The sequence below is a fragment of the Saccopteryx leptura genome, chromosome 3 (assembly GCF_036850995.1).
Source record: "Saccopteryx leptura isolate mSacLep1 chromosome 3, mSacLep1_pri_phased_curated, whole genome shotgun sequence".
NCBI classification, from domain to species: Eukaryota; Metazoa; Chordata; class Mammalia; order Chiroptera; family Emballonuridae; genus Saccopteryx; species Saccopteryx leptura.
In genome coordinates, this window is record NC_089505.1 from 104453260 (window position 1) to 104469282 (window position 16023).

General features: G+C 42.5%; 1 protein-coding gene and 1 long non-coding RNA gene across 5 annotated transcripts in view; both read left to right on the top strand.

Annotated features, from left to right (window-relative positions):
• The window catches only part of LOC136399856 (uncharacterized), a 194104-nt gene that overhangs the window by 154629 nt on the left and 23452 nt on the right, over positions 1-16023 (top strand). The window lies entirely within an intron of this gene.
• The window catches only part of PHACTR4 (phosphatase and actin regulator 4), a 105207-nt gene that overhangs the window by 81752 nt on the left and 7432 nt on the right, over positions 1-16023 (top strand). For all 4 annotated transcript variants that reach the window (XM_066375605.1, XM_066375606.1, XM_066375604.1 and 1 more), the window contains 5 exons: positions 1852-2036; positions 4287-4440; positions 11812-11867; positions 13408-13469; positions 15525-15662. In XM_066375605.1, coding sequence (XP_066231702.1) covers positions 1852-2036; positions 4287-4440; positions 11812-11867; positions 13408-13469; positions 15525-15662 — 595 coding nt within the window. The remainder of the gene's footprint in view (positions 1-1851; positions 2037-4286; positions 4441-11811; positions 11868-13407; positions 13470-15524; positions 15663-16023) is intronic.

Here is a 16023-nt window from a genome sequence, read left to right on the forward strand (position 1 = left end):
TGCCTTTAAAGCTTGCCTCTTGTTTCCTCTTTCCTTTCCTAGTTAGCCCTCCTTAGGAAAAAAAATTACTTATAGAAAGAAAATTTGAATAAATTTAAAGTAAGAATACTCAACAAATAAGACATGTTCTAGAATTTGGACTTTGTTTGTTTACCCTGCTGATGTCTATATTTTTTCCATGGCAGACAATTTCATAATAATACAAAAATTATAAACTTTTGTACTTGAAAATTAAAACCACTGTATTTTTCACCTTAATAATTCAATTTTTAAAAAAAAACACTTTTTTGATACATAGTACTTAAGAGTTTGGAGAAAGATAGCTCTGGCTTCAAACCCTAGCTCTACCTCTTATTACTAACTTGTAGTATTGTATGTTATATAACCTTTTTGCTCTCTAGTTGTCTAATCTGTCACCCATCCAAGTTCTAACCAGTCCTGACCCTGCTTGGCTTCCGAGATCAGACGAGATCGGACATGTTCAGGGTGGTGTGGGCATACACTAGTTGTCTAATCTGTAAACAGGAATAATGCATATTTACATAGCTTTGTGAGAAAGAAATCAGACAAATCTGAAAGCACTAGTGCCTGGCACACAAGCTGGGTAGAAAGGGGCAGTTAGAAGTCTAGAGGAAAAGAAGGGAGCTCTGAAAAACAGCTTAGCATTCCAGGCCCACAGACTGGAACTTGTCACCTTATTCTCTCCTTCATCTGTCCCCAAACACTGAATAATCTGTTCACACCAGCATCAGTACTAACACCTACTCTTATCTTTTTAAAATTCCAACAAATTGCAACTGAAGATTAACACCTTTCGGCAAGTTGCAGATGTACCTTACTAACTAGAAGAATTGTTATAGAGCTGTTGCAGCATCCTACTTGCTATTTATTTTGCCATAACCTTTGTGCTTGCTGTTATATTTATTTCACAGCCTGGAAAGAGACCATTTAGAAGGTGGACTAAGTAATAGTTTTATGCCTTCAGAGTTTAAAACGGGAAGTTATTTTTCATCTTTACTTCTCTTTATTTCCTGGGTTTAGATTTTCATTTTGTCTTACTGCATTGTTAAACCAAAGGGAAATGGGTTAAATATTTGTATTAAATATCTTCTATGAGCCAAGAACAGTGTTAGATGCTGTGCAATATTAGTATTCTCTTTTAACCAGACCAAAGCCCACTTGCACCTGCCTTGTAGATCAGTCAGTGCCCTGTGTGCCAGAAACTAGTGTAAAATTTGTCTCTTTCATCCTCATAGCAAGCCAGTGAGGTAGGTATCATTCCCACTTACAGAAAAGTAACTTACAAGTTAGTACATAAGTTGTAGAGCTAGGATTTGAACCCAGAGCCTTTAGATCAGGGGTCCCCAAACTACGGCCCCCGCCGCACTTCCGGAAGGGGCACCTCTTTCATTGGTGGTCAGTGAGAGGAGCACATTGACCATCTCATTAGCCAAAAGCAGGCCCATAGTTCCCATTGAAATACTGGTCAGTTTGTTGATTTAAATTTACTTGTTCTTCATTTTAAATATTGTATTTGTTCCCGTTTTGTTTTTTTACTTTAAAATAAGATATGTGCAGTGTGCATAGGGATTTGTTCATAGTTTTTTTTATAGTCCGGCCCTACAATGGTCTGAGGGACAGTGAACTGGCCCCCTGTGTAAAAAGTTTGGGGACCCCTTCTTTAGATTAATAGCTGCTAAAGAGTTTCTTAACAAGACTTAAAATTAAAGGAAGGAATTCTAAATTATTTTATTCATGAACTTTTCTATAGATATTCAGTATTTTGCCTTTAAAATCAGTTATTGTCCTTTATGTTTCTGAAAGGAAAATATAATTCTGTTAATTTGTTAGTCCAGACGATGAAGAAGAGGAACAAACCCATCCACCTACATTCAGTGAAGACATACCACCTACCTCAGTCATTCCTAAACTACCACAGTGTCTGCAGGAGGAAGAGGAAGAGAAGGAGAGCGACTCAGACTCGGAAGGTCCCATTCAGTACCGAGATGAAGAGGATGAAGATGAAAGCCAGAATAGTAAGAAAAGGAGGGAAAGAGAGGAGAAAATTCTCTTACAAATAAAGCTACTTGCTGGGGGCCTGACCTGTAGTGGCGCAGTGGATAAAGCATCGACCAGGAATGCTGATATCTCCAGTTCGAAACCCTGGGCTTGCCTGATCAAGGCACATATTGGAGTTGATGCTTCCTGCTCCCTCCCTCCCCCCTCTCTAAAATGAATAAATAAAATCTTTAAAAAAAAAAAAAGCTACTTGCTGGTCTTAGCAAGTGTAAGATGAAGACATATGGAAACAGGCACCTTCTCCCATCCAGTCATCGGACTAACTAATGTTGGCTTACAAAGGACTCTTGTCTCTGATACTCCCACTGTTATAACAAGCCAGAGGGAGGGAGCCAAGTAGATTGTCATTCAGATTTTTCATCATTTTTTGGTGTGTTTTGTTTTGTTTTTTAGAGAGAGAGAGAGATAGAGGGGAAGGGAAAGAGGATGGAGAGAGAGATGAGAAGCATCAGCTCATAATTGTGTTACTTTTTATTTTATTTTTTTACAGAGACGGAGTCAGAGAGAGGAGACAGAGTCAGAGAGAGGAATAGATAGGAACAGAGAGAAATGAGAAGCATCAATCATCAGTTTTTCGTTGTGACACCTTAGTTGTTCATTGATTGCTTTCTCATATGTGCCTTGACCGTGGGCCTTCAGCAGACCGAGTAAGCCCTTGCTCAAGCCAGCGACCTTGGGTCCAAGCTGGTGAGCTTTTTTGCTCAAACCAGATGAGCCGCGCTCAAACTGGCAACCTCGGGGTCTCGAACCTGGGTCCTCCACACCCCAGTCCGACGCTCTATTAACTGTGCCACTGCCTGGTCGGTCATATCACTTTAATTGCTCATTGATTGCTTCTTATCCATGCTGAGTCAGTGATCTTATGCTCAAGCCAGCAACCTTGGGCTCAAGCCAGTGACCCCAGGATCCTGTTGATGACCTTGCTCTCAAGCCAGTTACCTCAGGGTTTAGAACCTGGGACTTCAGCATCCTAGGCCAACACTCTAGCCACCATGCCACCACCGCTGAAGCTGTTATTTATTTATTTATTCTTGTTTTTACAAGAGAGGAAAGGGCAGAAGGAGAGAGAGACAGACAGATCGAAACATTGATCTGTTCCTATATGTGCCCTGACCTGTGTTCAAACCAGCAACCTTTCTATACTGGCATGATGCTCTGACCAACCAAGCCATCCAGCCAGGGCTCATCTGTTTTAGTTATTTACCTTGGTGGTATAAAAGAATGTGGAGAGGAAAGTTGGTATTTGGGCTCTGTTAAAAAGACAGAGTGATGCTCTCTTTCAGTCTAATGAGTTTACTGTATTCGTGGGACAAAGGACAAAAAAAACATGTTCATGTACACAAATATGAACAATGGAATCCTGATTTCTTAAAGTAGGAAAACAGCTCTAAGAATAGGAATTTTAGCCTGACTGGTAGTTGCACAGTGGATAGAGCATCGACTCAGAGCACTGAGATTCCAGGTTTGAAACCTGAGATCACCAGCTTGAACCCGAGATTACCAGCTTGAGCAAGAGATTGCTGGCTTGGCTTGAGCCTAAGGTTAGCAGTTCAATCCTCAGTCCAGGCAAGTATGAGAAGCAATCAATGCACAACTAAGTGGAGCACTGAGTTGATGTTTCTCTCGCTCTCTCTCAAAAAAATAAATAAATAAATAGAAATTAAAAAAGAAATGAATGGGAATTTTAGCCCTGGCTGGATGGCTTAGTAAATAGAGTGTTGTCTTGGTACACTGAGGTTGTGTGTTCAGTCCCCCGTGAGTCAGGGCACATACAAGAGGCAACCAATGAGTGAACAGCTAAGTGAAACAAGTTGATGCTTCTCTCTCTCTTCCACTTCCTCTCTCTTTCAAATCAGTGGGGGGAAAAAAGAGTAGGAATTTTATGAGGTATGTTAGTGTGAATGTCTTTTTGTTGCAATTTAGGAAGCTGTCCCATGCTTAGATTCTCTTCTGTAGCACTTCTTACTAAGAAGAAAAATAGAGAGGACTGGTAGAAAGGAAAAGATATCTTTAGCCCATCTGAGTCCATCTGGCAGAGATTTTTAGATGTCTTTAGCTTTACCCCCACATCTGTGGTAGCTGGATGGTTGGAGGCCACGTAGGAAGCTGGGAGATACAATGATATTGTTTGTTCAGACTCCTGCCTAAATCTCAACCAGGTGAGGTTGAGCCTTTATTAGCTTCAACATTTTTTTTCTTGTGCATAGGTTCTCTGGCCAACAAAGTGAAAAGGAAAGACACACTGGCAATGAAGTTGAACCACAGACCCACTGAACCAGAGTTGAACTTGAATTCTTGGCCCCGAAAAAGCAAAGAAGAGTGGAATGAAATACGGCACCAGATTGGGAACACACTGATCCGGTAGGCCCTTGGTTAGAATACATTTTGATTTGATTATGATAGTACATAGTTGGAGATTTACTTTCTTTTTTCTTTTTTTTTGTTGGAGACTTCTTTCCTTTTCTGTTTTGTGACAGAGACCGTGAGAGAGACAGAGAGAAAAACAGATAGGGACAGACAGACAGGAAGGGAGAGAGATGAGAAGCATCAATTCTTCATTGTGGCACCTTAGTTCATGATTGCTTTCTCATATGTGCCTGGACCGTGGGGCTACAGCAGAACGAGTAACCCCTTGCTCAAGCCAGCGACCTTGCACTCAAGCCAGTTACATCTTGGGCTTCAAGCCAGCGACCATGGGGTCATATCTATGATCCCATGCTCAAACCAGATAAGCCCATGCTCAAGCTGGTGACGTTGGGGTTTCGAACCTGGGTCCTCCGCATCCCAGTCTGACACTATCCACTGCACCACCGCCTGGTTAGGCTGGAGACTTATTTTCTAGTAAAGCATTCACTTATCTTTTTGTTGGTGTTTTTTTTATTTTAAAAATAGCATAATTTTTAAAAACATGATTTTTAAAAATACCTATTGCATACAATTACATATCCTCTTAAGAATTTGGAAATTAAATTATAAGATAGTCAATATAAATATGTTTTGTTTTATTTTTAAGTTTTTGAGAGTTCAGGTGGTTCCCAGGACAGCGAGAGTCTTCTGTCATTTATCCAGTTGCTCAAGCATAAGATGCCAGCCCAATTAAAGATCACATCCACATTTATATCTATTATACACGTTCCATGTAACTGCCTCCTTTCAAAGTCTTAGTATATTTTCCAAGTCAGCTGGAACCAAAAGTACAGAGAAACTAAATGCAGGCCAACTTCCTGCACATATAATACACATAAGAGTCCAGGTATGTAACCAGGAGTTTGCCCAACTCAAATGTGTATTTTGGTAGAATGAGAAAAAGGGGGTGGAACTCTTGACATATTAACTTACAAAGTAATTAAAGATGTCCATTAACTAAAATACATTTTCCTCTCTTCTCTTAGACACCTGGCTGTGACATTGGCCAAGATGTCAATTTTAATGTGAAACTATGGCCCTCTGATTGTCAGCAAAAGACTGTCAAAATTAGGAATTGGTTAAAAATGGAGATCTTTGATAATATTACTTTAAGATATAAAGCTAAAGTAACCGAAACAGAATGATATTATTTTGACATAAAGATAGACAAATAAATCAAGGGAACAGAATATAGAGCCCAGAAATAAGCCCACTCATATCTGTACAACTCATTTTTGAAAAAGATATAAAAACAATTTCATTGAGAAAGGATGGTCTTTTCCACAAATGGGCTGGAACAAACATAACCAATTCTTGCCTTGCATCATATGTAAATATTCACTCAAAATAGATTATAGACTTAAAAATGAGAGCTAAAACAGTAAAACTTCCAGAACAATATTGGTCAGATGCAGATTCTTGGATATGATCTCAAAAGCATGATTCTTAAGAGAAAAACATTGATAAATGACACTTAATACAAATTTAAATTTTTTATTCTTTGAAATACACTGTTAAGAAAATGTCAAAACAACTCACAAACTCGGAGAAAATATTTTCATACCATGTATCTGATAAAGGTCGTATATCTAGAATATATGAAGAACTCTCCAAACTCAATAAGAAAACAAGCCTGACCAGGTGGTTGCACAGTGGATAGAGCATCAGCCTGGGACACAGAGGACCCAGATTCAAAAGCCCACGGTCGGCCCTGGCCGGTTTGCTCAGTGGTAGAGCATCAACCTGGCGTGCGGAGGTCCTGGGTTCGATTCCCGGCCAGGGCACACAGGAAAAGCGCCCATCTGCTTCTCCACCCCTCCCCCTCTCCTTCCTCTCTGTCTCTCTCTTCCTCTCCCGCAGCCAAGGCTCCATTGGAGCAAAGATGGCCCGGGTGCTGGGGATGGCTCCTTGGTCTCTGCCCCAGGCACTAGAGTGGCTCTAGTCGCGACAGAGCGACGCCCCGGATGGGCAGAGCATCGCCCCCTGGTGGGCGTGCCGGGTGGATCCCAGTCGGGCGCATGCGGGAGTCTGTCTGACTGCCTCCCCGTTTCCAGCATCAGAAAAATACAAAAAAAAAAAAAAAAAAAAAGCCCAAGGTCACAGGGCTCATCTGGTTTGAGTAAGGGCTTACCAGCTTGAGTGTATGGTTGCTGGCTTGAGCGTGAGATCATAGATATAACCCCATGATTGCTAACTTGAGCCCAAGGTTGCTGGCTTGAGCCAAGGAGTCACTGACTCAGCTGGAGACTCCCTCACCCCCATTCAAAGCACATATGAAAAAATAACTAAGGTGCCACAACAAAGAATTGATGTTTCTCATTGCTCTCCTTTTCTGTCTCTCTCTCTTTTGCTAAAATAAATAATAAATAAGAAAACAACCCACCTGACCAGGCAGTGGCACAGTCGATAGAGCGTCGGACTAGGATGCGGAAGGACCCAGATTCGAGACCCCGAGGTCACCAGCTTGAGCGCGAGCTCATCTGGTTTGAGGAAAAAGCTCACCAGCTTGGACCCAAGGTCACTGGCTCGAGCAAGGGGTCACTCGGTCTGCTAAAGGCCTGCAGTCAAGGCAGATACAAGAAAGCAAGCAATGAACAACTAAGGTGTCACAATGAGAAACTGATAATTGATGCTTCTCATCTTCATTCCTGTCTCTCTGTCCATATCTGTCCCTCTCTGTGACTCTCTCTCTCTGTCCCTGTAAAAAAAGGAAAAGAAAACCCAATTTTAAAAGGGGGGAGGGGCAAAAGATTTTAATAGACATATCACCAAAGAAGGTATACAGATTGCAAATAAGCATATTGAAAGATGCTCAACATCATTAGTAACTAGGGAAATAAAAATTAAAACCATAATGAGATACCCTACAAGTCCACTAAGATCACTAACATTTTGCAATTTAAGATTGAAAATACCGCCTGACCAGGCGGTGGCGCAGTGGATAGAGCGTTGGACTGGGATGCAGAAGACCCAGGTTCGAGACCCCAAGGTCGCCAGCTTGAGTGCGGGCTCATCTGGTTTGAGCAAAAGCTCACCAGCTTGAACCCAAGGTCACTGGCTCCAGCAAGGGGTTACTCAGTCTGCTGAGGGCCCATGGTCAAGGCACATATGAGAAAGCAATCAATGAACAACTAGGTGTTGCAACGCTCAATGAAAAACTAATGATTGATGCTTCTCATCTCTCTCCATTCCTGTCTGTCTGTCCCTGTCTATCCCTCTCTCTGATTCACTCTGTCTCTGTAAAAAGTAAATAAATAAATAAAATTAAAAAAAAAAAAAAGATTGAAAATACCAAGAGTTGCTGAGAATGAGAAGCTGCTGGAATCACTGGTGATGGGAATGTAAAATAAGACCTACTTTGAAAAATAACTTTTAAGTTTATTTTTTAAAAATCAAACATACAGCCTGACCAGGCGGTGGCGCAGTGGATAGAGCATCAAACTGGGACATGGAGGACCCAGGTTCGAGACCCCGAGGTCGCCAGCTTGAGCGTGGGCTCATCTGGTTTGTGCAAAGCTCACCAGCTTGGACCCAAGGTCTCTGGCTCCAGCAGGGGACTACTCAGTCTGCTGTAGGCCACGGTCAAGGCACATATGAGAGAGCAATCAGTGAACAACTAAGATGTCGCAACAAAAAACTAATGATTGGCCCTGGCCAGTTGGCTCAGTGGTAGAGTGTCGGCCTGGCGTACAGAGGTCCCGGGTTCGATTCTCGGCCAGGGCACACAGGAGAAGCGCCCATCTGCTTCTCCACCCCTCCCCCTCTCCTTCCTCTCTGTCTCTCTCTTCCCCTCCCACAGTGAGGCTCCATTGGAGCAAAGATGGCCGGGGCGCTGGGGATGGCTTCTTGGCCTCTGCCCCAGGCGCTAGAGTGGCTCTGGTCGCAACAGAGCGACGCCCTGGAGGGGCAGAGCATCGCCCCCTGGTGGGCAGAGCATTGTCCCTGGTGGGCGTGCCGGGTGGATCCCAGTCGGACGCATGCAGGAGTCTGACTGTCTCTCCCCGTTTCCAGCTTCAGAAAAATACAAAAAAACAAACAAAAAAAACCCACTATGATTAATGCTTCTAATCTCTCTCCATTCCTGTCTGTCTGTTCCTATCTATCCCTCTCTCTGACTCTCTTTCTCTGTCTTTCTGTAAAACAAACAAACAAACATACACCCACCTATGATCCAGCCATTCCATTAACTAGTATTTTTAATAGCCAAAAACAAAAACAGAAATATCCATCAAAAGGGAAAAGGATGAACAAATGTGGTATAATCATGTGATGGAATAGTACACAGCAGTGAAAAAGGAATGGGCTATTTATAATGCCACAACTTGGCTGGATCTCAGTAATTATGCTAAGTGAAATAAGTGAGACCAAAAAAGAGTGCATAATATATAATTATATAAAACTTTTAAAAATTAATATTGGCCCTGGCTGGTTGGCTCAGCAGCAGAGTGTTGGCCCGGCGTGTAGAAATCCCGGGTTCAATTCCCAGCCAGGGCACACAGGAGAAGCACCCATCTGTTTCTTTCCCTTCCCCCTTCTCCTTTCTTTCTATCTCTCTTTTCCCCTCCCGCAGCCAAGGCTCCATTGGAGCAAAGTTGGCCCAGGTACTGAGAATGGCTCCGTGGCCTCTGCTTCAAGCGCTAGAAGGGCTCCGATCACAGAAGGGCCGAGCATCGCCCCCTTGTGGGCATGCTGGGTGGATCCGGATCAGGTGCATGCGGGAGTCTGTCTCTCTCCCTCCCGCCGCTTCTCATTTAAAAAAAAAAATTAATACTGCCCTGGCCGGTTGGCTCAGCAGTAGAGCATCAGCCTGGCGTGCGGGGGACCCGGGTTCGATTCCCAGCCAGGGCACATAGGAGAAGCGCCCATTTGCTTCTCCACCCCCGCCCCCTCCTTCCTCTCTGTCTCTCTCTTCCCCTCCTGCAGCCAAGGCTCCATTGGAGCAAAGATGGCCTGGGCGCTGGGGATGGCTCCTTGGCCTCTGCCCCAGGCGCTAGAGTGGCTCTGGTCACTGCAGAGCGATGCCTGGAGGGACAGAGCATCGCCCCCTGGTGGGCAGAGCGTCGCCCTGGTGGGCGTGCCGGGTGGATCCCAGTCGGGCGCATGCCGGAGTCTGTCTGACTGTCTCTCCCCGTTTCCAGCTTCAGAAAAATACAAAAAAAAAAAGATTAATACTAACATAGTGATATAAAGCAGAATATAAAAGAAAATGAGATTTTTGTGGAGGAGATTGTAGTAAGTAGAGTTGTATCCCTACAAAAAAGATAAAACCTCTGATACTTATGAATGTGACCTTATTTGGAAAGGAGGATCTATGTAGATCTAATCAAGCTAAGATGAGGCCCTATTGGGTTAGGGTAGGCTCTAATCCAATCACTGGTGTCCTCATAAGAAGAGGGATATTTGAACCGAGACACAGACACACAGGGAAAGTGCTATGTGACTACAGAGGCAGAGATTGGAGTAGTGCATCTAAAAGCGAAAGAATGCCACCTGACCAGGCAGTGGCACACTGGATAGAGTGTTGGACTGGGATGCGGAAGGACCCAGGTTCGAGACCCCGAGGTAGCCAGCTTGAGCGTGGGCTCATCTGGTTTGAGTAAAAAACCCACCAGCTTGGATCCAAGGTTGCTGGCTCAAGCAAGGGGTCACTCAGTCTGCTGAAGGCCTGCGGTCAAGGCACATATGAGAAAGCAATCAATGAACAACTAAAGTGTCACAATGGCAACGAAAAACTGATGATTGATGCTTTTCATCTCTCTCTGTTCCTGTCTGTCTGTCCCTATCTATCCCTTTCTCTGACTCTCTGTCCCTGTAAAAATAAAATAAAATAAAAATAAATAAATAAATGAAAAACACGGCTTTATTAAGATATACATGACATACAATAAAATGCATGATTTGATGTTTTGACATGTGTACACTTATGAAACCATCATCAGAATCTTGGTAATAAACACGTCTATCACCATAGTATTGGTTTTCTAGGACTGAAGTAATAAATTACCATGTAAACTGAGTGGCTTAAAACAAAAATTTCTCTCTCACAGTTCTGAAGGCCAGTAGTCCAAAATCAAGCTGTTGGCAAGACTGGTTCCTTCTGAAAGCTCCAAAGGAAAATTTGTTCCATGTCTCTCTCCTGGTTGCCAGCAATCCTTGGCATTCTTTCGCTTTTATATTTAAAATTGTTTTTTATTATTTTTTTTACAGGGACAGAGAGAGAGTCAGAGAGAGGGATAGATAGGAACAGACAGACAGGAACGGAGAGAGATGAGAAGCATCAATCATTAGTTTTTCGTTGCGACACCTTAGTTGTTCATTGATTGCTTTCTCATATGTGCCTTGACCAGGGGCCTTCAGCAGACCGAGTAACCCCTTGCTCAAGCCAGCGACCTAAAGAGTTATGAGCACGTGGTTATAAAATACTATCTGTGAAGTATTAATTAAAAGTAAGAAATGAATTATTTTCTGCCTCACCAATGGTGATACAATATATAGAGTGTCGACCTGAGATGCTGAGGTCCAAGGTTTGACCAGGATCTCATGGTCACTGCCTTGAGCAAGTGGTCACTGGTTCAGCTTGAGCCCTCCAGTTAAGCCCTCCAGTTCATGAGAAGCAATCAATGAACAACTAAAGTGATACAACTACAGGTTGCTTCTCATCTCTCTCCTTCCTCTCTCACTTCCTGTTGCTCTCTTTCTCTCTCTAAAAAAAAGAAAGAAAAAGAGTAACTTTCTGTCAAGACCAGAGCTCTACACTTGATCTTAGCCAAAAGGCCAAGAAGTGATAGAAATGACATGTTGTCATTAGTAATATCTGAGAACTATGAATGAAATGAGAAACTTCATCAAACATTTGTCAGAGGGGACCTAATTTTAAAATTTCAGTCCTATTCTGGTTTCCTTAATCAGAATTTCTGCTAATATTTCTTGAGAATCTGTTTTTAACAGATGTGCTAAAGGAGCAAATCTGTTTGGGAGCCACCAGTCCAGTCCGAACTTTCATTTTACAGATGAGGACACTCCGGGTCTAATTGAGTTTTTTGGTAGTTATAGTTTTTTGTCGACTTCAGACCTAGAACTAGAATCACAGCCTCCTGTTTACATGTACAATTTTTTTTAATGATTGTAACATCTGTATGAATACTTTCAATGTGAAAATTGTTTCATAAACAGGAATTAGATAAACAAATGAAATATAAAAACAGTTTGAAATTTTATTGATTTCTTGCTAATGTAGGGACTAATGTAAACTAAGACCAAAACAAATCTTTATAAACACAGTTGGGAGGTTTAACATAGACAATACTCTTTTTTATATCTTTTTAGACGACTAAGTCAAAGACCAACACCAGAAGAACTTGAACAGCGAAATATACTACAGCGTGAGTCCAGATATAGAAATAAAGTTGTATAGATTTTCTTTGTATATTTCTGACTTTAGTATACATAACAGAAAACATTTTATGCGAGGGCCAAGGAGACAGTGTTTCAGTCAAGGAAGGACTATTCATAGCTTTTCCCCTAAAAGAACAGAGTTCCCCCAAACTTTCTTTATAAGGTATCATTGTGGTATTGTTTCATGTACTGAAATACTATAGAAAATTTTGTTTTAATGTTCTCACGGTATCTTGAGACTACCTTGGGCATTTAGGAGAATTCCCCAGTGTGTGGTAGATACTGCCCAACTTGTCTCTATCTCCAAGGAAGTAGAGTAGTGGCTGTGCATTTGGAGGGGACTGTCCTGTTCCTAGTGGAATCTGAGGGTTGGGCCCAAAGAAAGTTCCAAAAGCAGCTGACTTCCTGCCTTTTTCATCTCTTAAGACTTTCATATCTCTAAATTACAAAATAAGACCATGTATTTATTTTCTTTTTGTGTGCATAATTAACTTCCTGAAATAGCATTCTAATCTAGTACAGATTTATTTTTCCAAATTGTGGGGTGAAATTCGGCCCTAAAACCCTCGACACCAAAGAAGATGAGATTTTATAGGGTTACTTGTGGGCATGCTCAGTTCCTTCGCTGTTCTGTCATCAAAATTGGGATATATGCGGCCCTGCCGGTTGGCTCAGTGGTAGAGCGTCAGCCTGGAGTGCAGGAGTCCCGGGTTCGATTCCCGACCAGGGCACACAGGAGAAGCGCCGATCTGCTTCTCCACCCCTCCCCCTCTCCTTCCTCTCTGTCTCTCTCTTCCCCTCCCGCAGCCGGGGCTCCATTGGAGCAAGGTTGGCCCGGGCGCTGAGGATGGCTCTGTGGCCTCTGCCTCAGGTGCTAGAATGGCTCTGGTCGCAACAGAGTGATGCCCCAGATGGGCAGAGCATCACCCCCTGGTGGGCGTGCCGGGTGGATCCCGGTCAGGTGCATGCGGGAGTCTATCTGACTGCCTCCCTGTTTCCAACTTCAGAAGAAAAAAAAATACAAAAAAAAAAAAAATTGGGATATATGCAACTTAATCACTTAGTAAATTTTAAAGTGTGGGAGTCTTTATAGACATATCACACAAAACTTAGTGTGATCTCCATTCTCCTTTTTAAGTGGTTACCTTTGAGCAAAAATCTGCAAAGGATTTTTTAAAGGACATTGTAAATACTTTGAGCTCTGTTGGTGAAAAACAGAAGGAAGCTACTATTTAGGTACTTATCAAACCACTCAAAATGTAATCATTTAAAAAAGTAAAAACCAGTCTCAGGTCATGGGCAGTAAAAATACAGGCCACGAGCCGGACTTGGTGCCACACTTGGCTGCCCTTTCTCTTGCGTATTTGACTATACCAGATGACAAGAGAATTGTCCTGGTTAGCCATCCCCAAAGTTCATGTTATTCTGACTTGGAGCCTGAAAGAAATGTCTGCACTGTAATTAGTGAAAAGCTTGATGTGCAGATTGCCACTGGGAAGTAATATTTATTGTTTCTGTCAACTATAGCTAAAAATGAAGCTGATCGTCAAGCAGAAAAACGAGAGATTAAACGTCGGCTCACTAGAAAGGTACGGTGCCCCAGTGTTTGGTTTCCGTCTGTCTGCTGAGTGCCTGTCTTATATTTGAATGACCTGTTTGATTGGAAAGAAATATTTGACTTGAATTGCCATCGATTGTTGTGAAAGTAGAATGCATGTGCAAATATAGAAAACACAGCATTAAGAGCATTTTTTTTTTCATTTTTACTATTGAAATAAAGCCTGGCACAAGAAGGTGCTCAATAAATGCATAAAATTTTGCCTTATCTTTGGGTTTTGATTTAGACCCTGAAACCTGTTGAAGTACAGAAATGGTAAAAGGAAGAATGTGTAGCATTCAGTTCTGTGAGGCAAACTGGTTATTTTATTTTGTTTATTGAATTTATTGGAGTGATACTGGTTAACATAATTATACAGGTTCAGATACCCAGTTCCACAGCATATCTCTTTACCCCCCCGTATTTTGCATTCACACACACACATACACACATCCATGGTTATTTTCTAATCAGGGAAAGAACTAAACTGACCGTTAGTTATATCTGAAAAGTATGAAAAACCAGCTAGTATTTTTCCCTTGTCCCAAATCAATTAGGGTAGAATATTATCTGTATCAGACAGGTATTAGCTTTTAAACTCTGGTATTAATACCTTTTTCTTTTCCTTCTCACCATAACAGTTTGTGATTGCCTCCTGTAGATTTGATTTGGTTTGAGTTCTCCAGATATTTCTTAAAACATAAGAATGCCCAGGAAAGTAAGGGATCTAAACATTTTCTTCCTGATTTCTCCCACTTCTCCCCTTCCCCAGAATCAGAGGAATTATCCTTGATAGAATAGGGTAGCTAGAGGCCACAGCTGGACTTGATGCCTTCAGATTGAGCAGGACACTTGATTGTGCAATCTTAAGTCATAATTATCGCAGAATCTAGTATCCTGGACATTGTTCATGTTTAAAGAAAATCCACCCTTAAATTAATTACCCATGAGGGCCCTGGTTGGCTCAGTGGTAGAGTGTTGGCCCGGTGTGTGGATGTGCTGGGTTCGATTCCCAGTCAGGGCACACAGGAGAAGCAACCATCTGCTTCTCTAGCCCTCCCCCTTTTACTTCTCTCTCTCTCTCTCTCTCTCTCTCTGTCTTCCTCTCCCACAACCATGGCTCAACTTGCTCAAGCAAGTCAGCCTCAGACATTGAAGATGGCTTCGCCCATGAGAGTGAGTGATCCCTTGCCCCGGTCAAGGTACACATGAGAAAGCAATCAATGACTAACGAGCCACAACAAAGAATTGATGCTTCTCATCTCTCTCCCTTCCTGTCTTTTCCCATCTGTCCCTCTCTATGTCTCTCTGTCTCTGTCACACACACAAAAATTTTTTTAATAAAAATATACATTACCCATGAGATATTGATTTTGTATTAAATGTATCCATTTTCTTGCCTGACCTGTGGTGGCGCAGTGGATAAAGCATCAACCTGGAACACTGAGGTTGTGGGTTCAAAACCCTGGGCTTTCCTGGTCAAGGCACATATGGGAGTTAATGCTTCCTGCTCCTCCCCCTTCTCTCTCTCTCTCTCTCTAGCTCTCTCTCTCTCCTCTCTAAAATGAATAAAATCTTTAAAAAAATTTTTAAAACAAGAAAATAAATTTTCTAATTGTATTATATATGAGTTTATAGCCAGCTCTAATCCTTTTACTACTCAAAATGTGCTGGCCCATGGACCAGCTGCATTAGCATTGCCTAGGAGCCTGTCAGAGATGCAGACCGGCTTATTCAGAATCTGCATTTTAACCAGATCCCCAAGTGTTTGTATGCATGTTAAAGTTTGAGCACTGGTAATACTGTTTATACTGGTTTATAGCAGTGGTTTTCAATCTTAGTTGTGCTTTTAGGAGCTTAAAAAACATTTTTCAATAGCCAGAATCTCTGGGGATTGACCCAGGCATCAATAGCGTCTGAAGGTCCCCATGTGACCATGTGATTCCGGTGTGCAGCAAAGGTTGAAGCACTAGTTTAGAGGCATTTGGAATGTATGATTGATACCTGATTTCTGATATAGTCAACTAAGAGGCTCCATTTCTTTCAGCTTAGTCAAAGGCCAACTGTGGCCGAACTACTTGCCCGGAAGATTCTGAGGTTTAATGAATATGTGGAGGTAACAGATGCTCAGGATTATGACCGGCGAGCCGACAAACCTTGGACCAAACTGACCCCTGCTGACAAGGTCTGTCTCTCCTTATGCAAAACACTTAACTAGAGCCTGACCAGGCGAGGTGGTGGCGCAGTGGATAGAACGTCGGACTGGGATGTGGAGGACCCAGGTTTGAGACCCCGAGGTCGCCAGCTTGAGCACGGGCTCATCTGGTTTGAACAAAGCTCACCAGCTTGGACCCAAGGTCGCTGGATCAAGCAAGGGGTTACTTGATCTGCTGTAGCCCCGCGGTCAAGGCACATATGAGAAAGCAATCAATGAACAACTAAGGTGTCACAATAAAAAAGTAATGATTGATGCTTCTCATCTCTCTCCCTTCCTGTCTGTCTGTCCCTGTCTATCTCTCCCTCTGACTCTCTCACTGTCTCTGTAA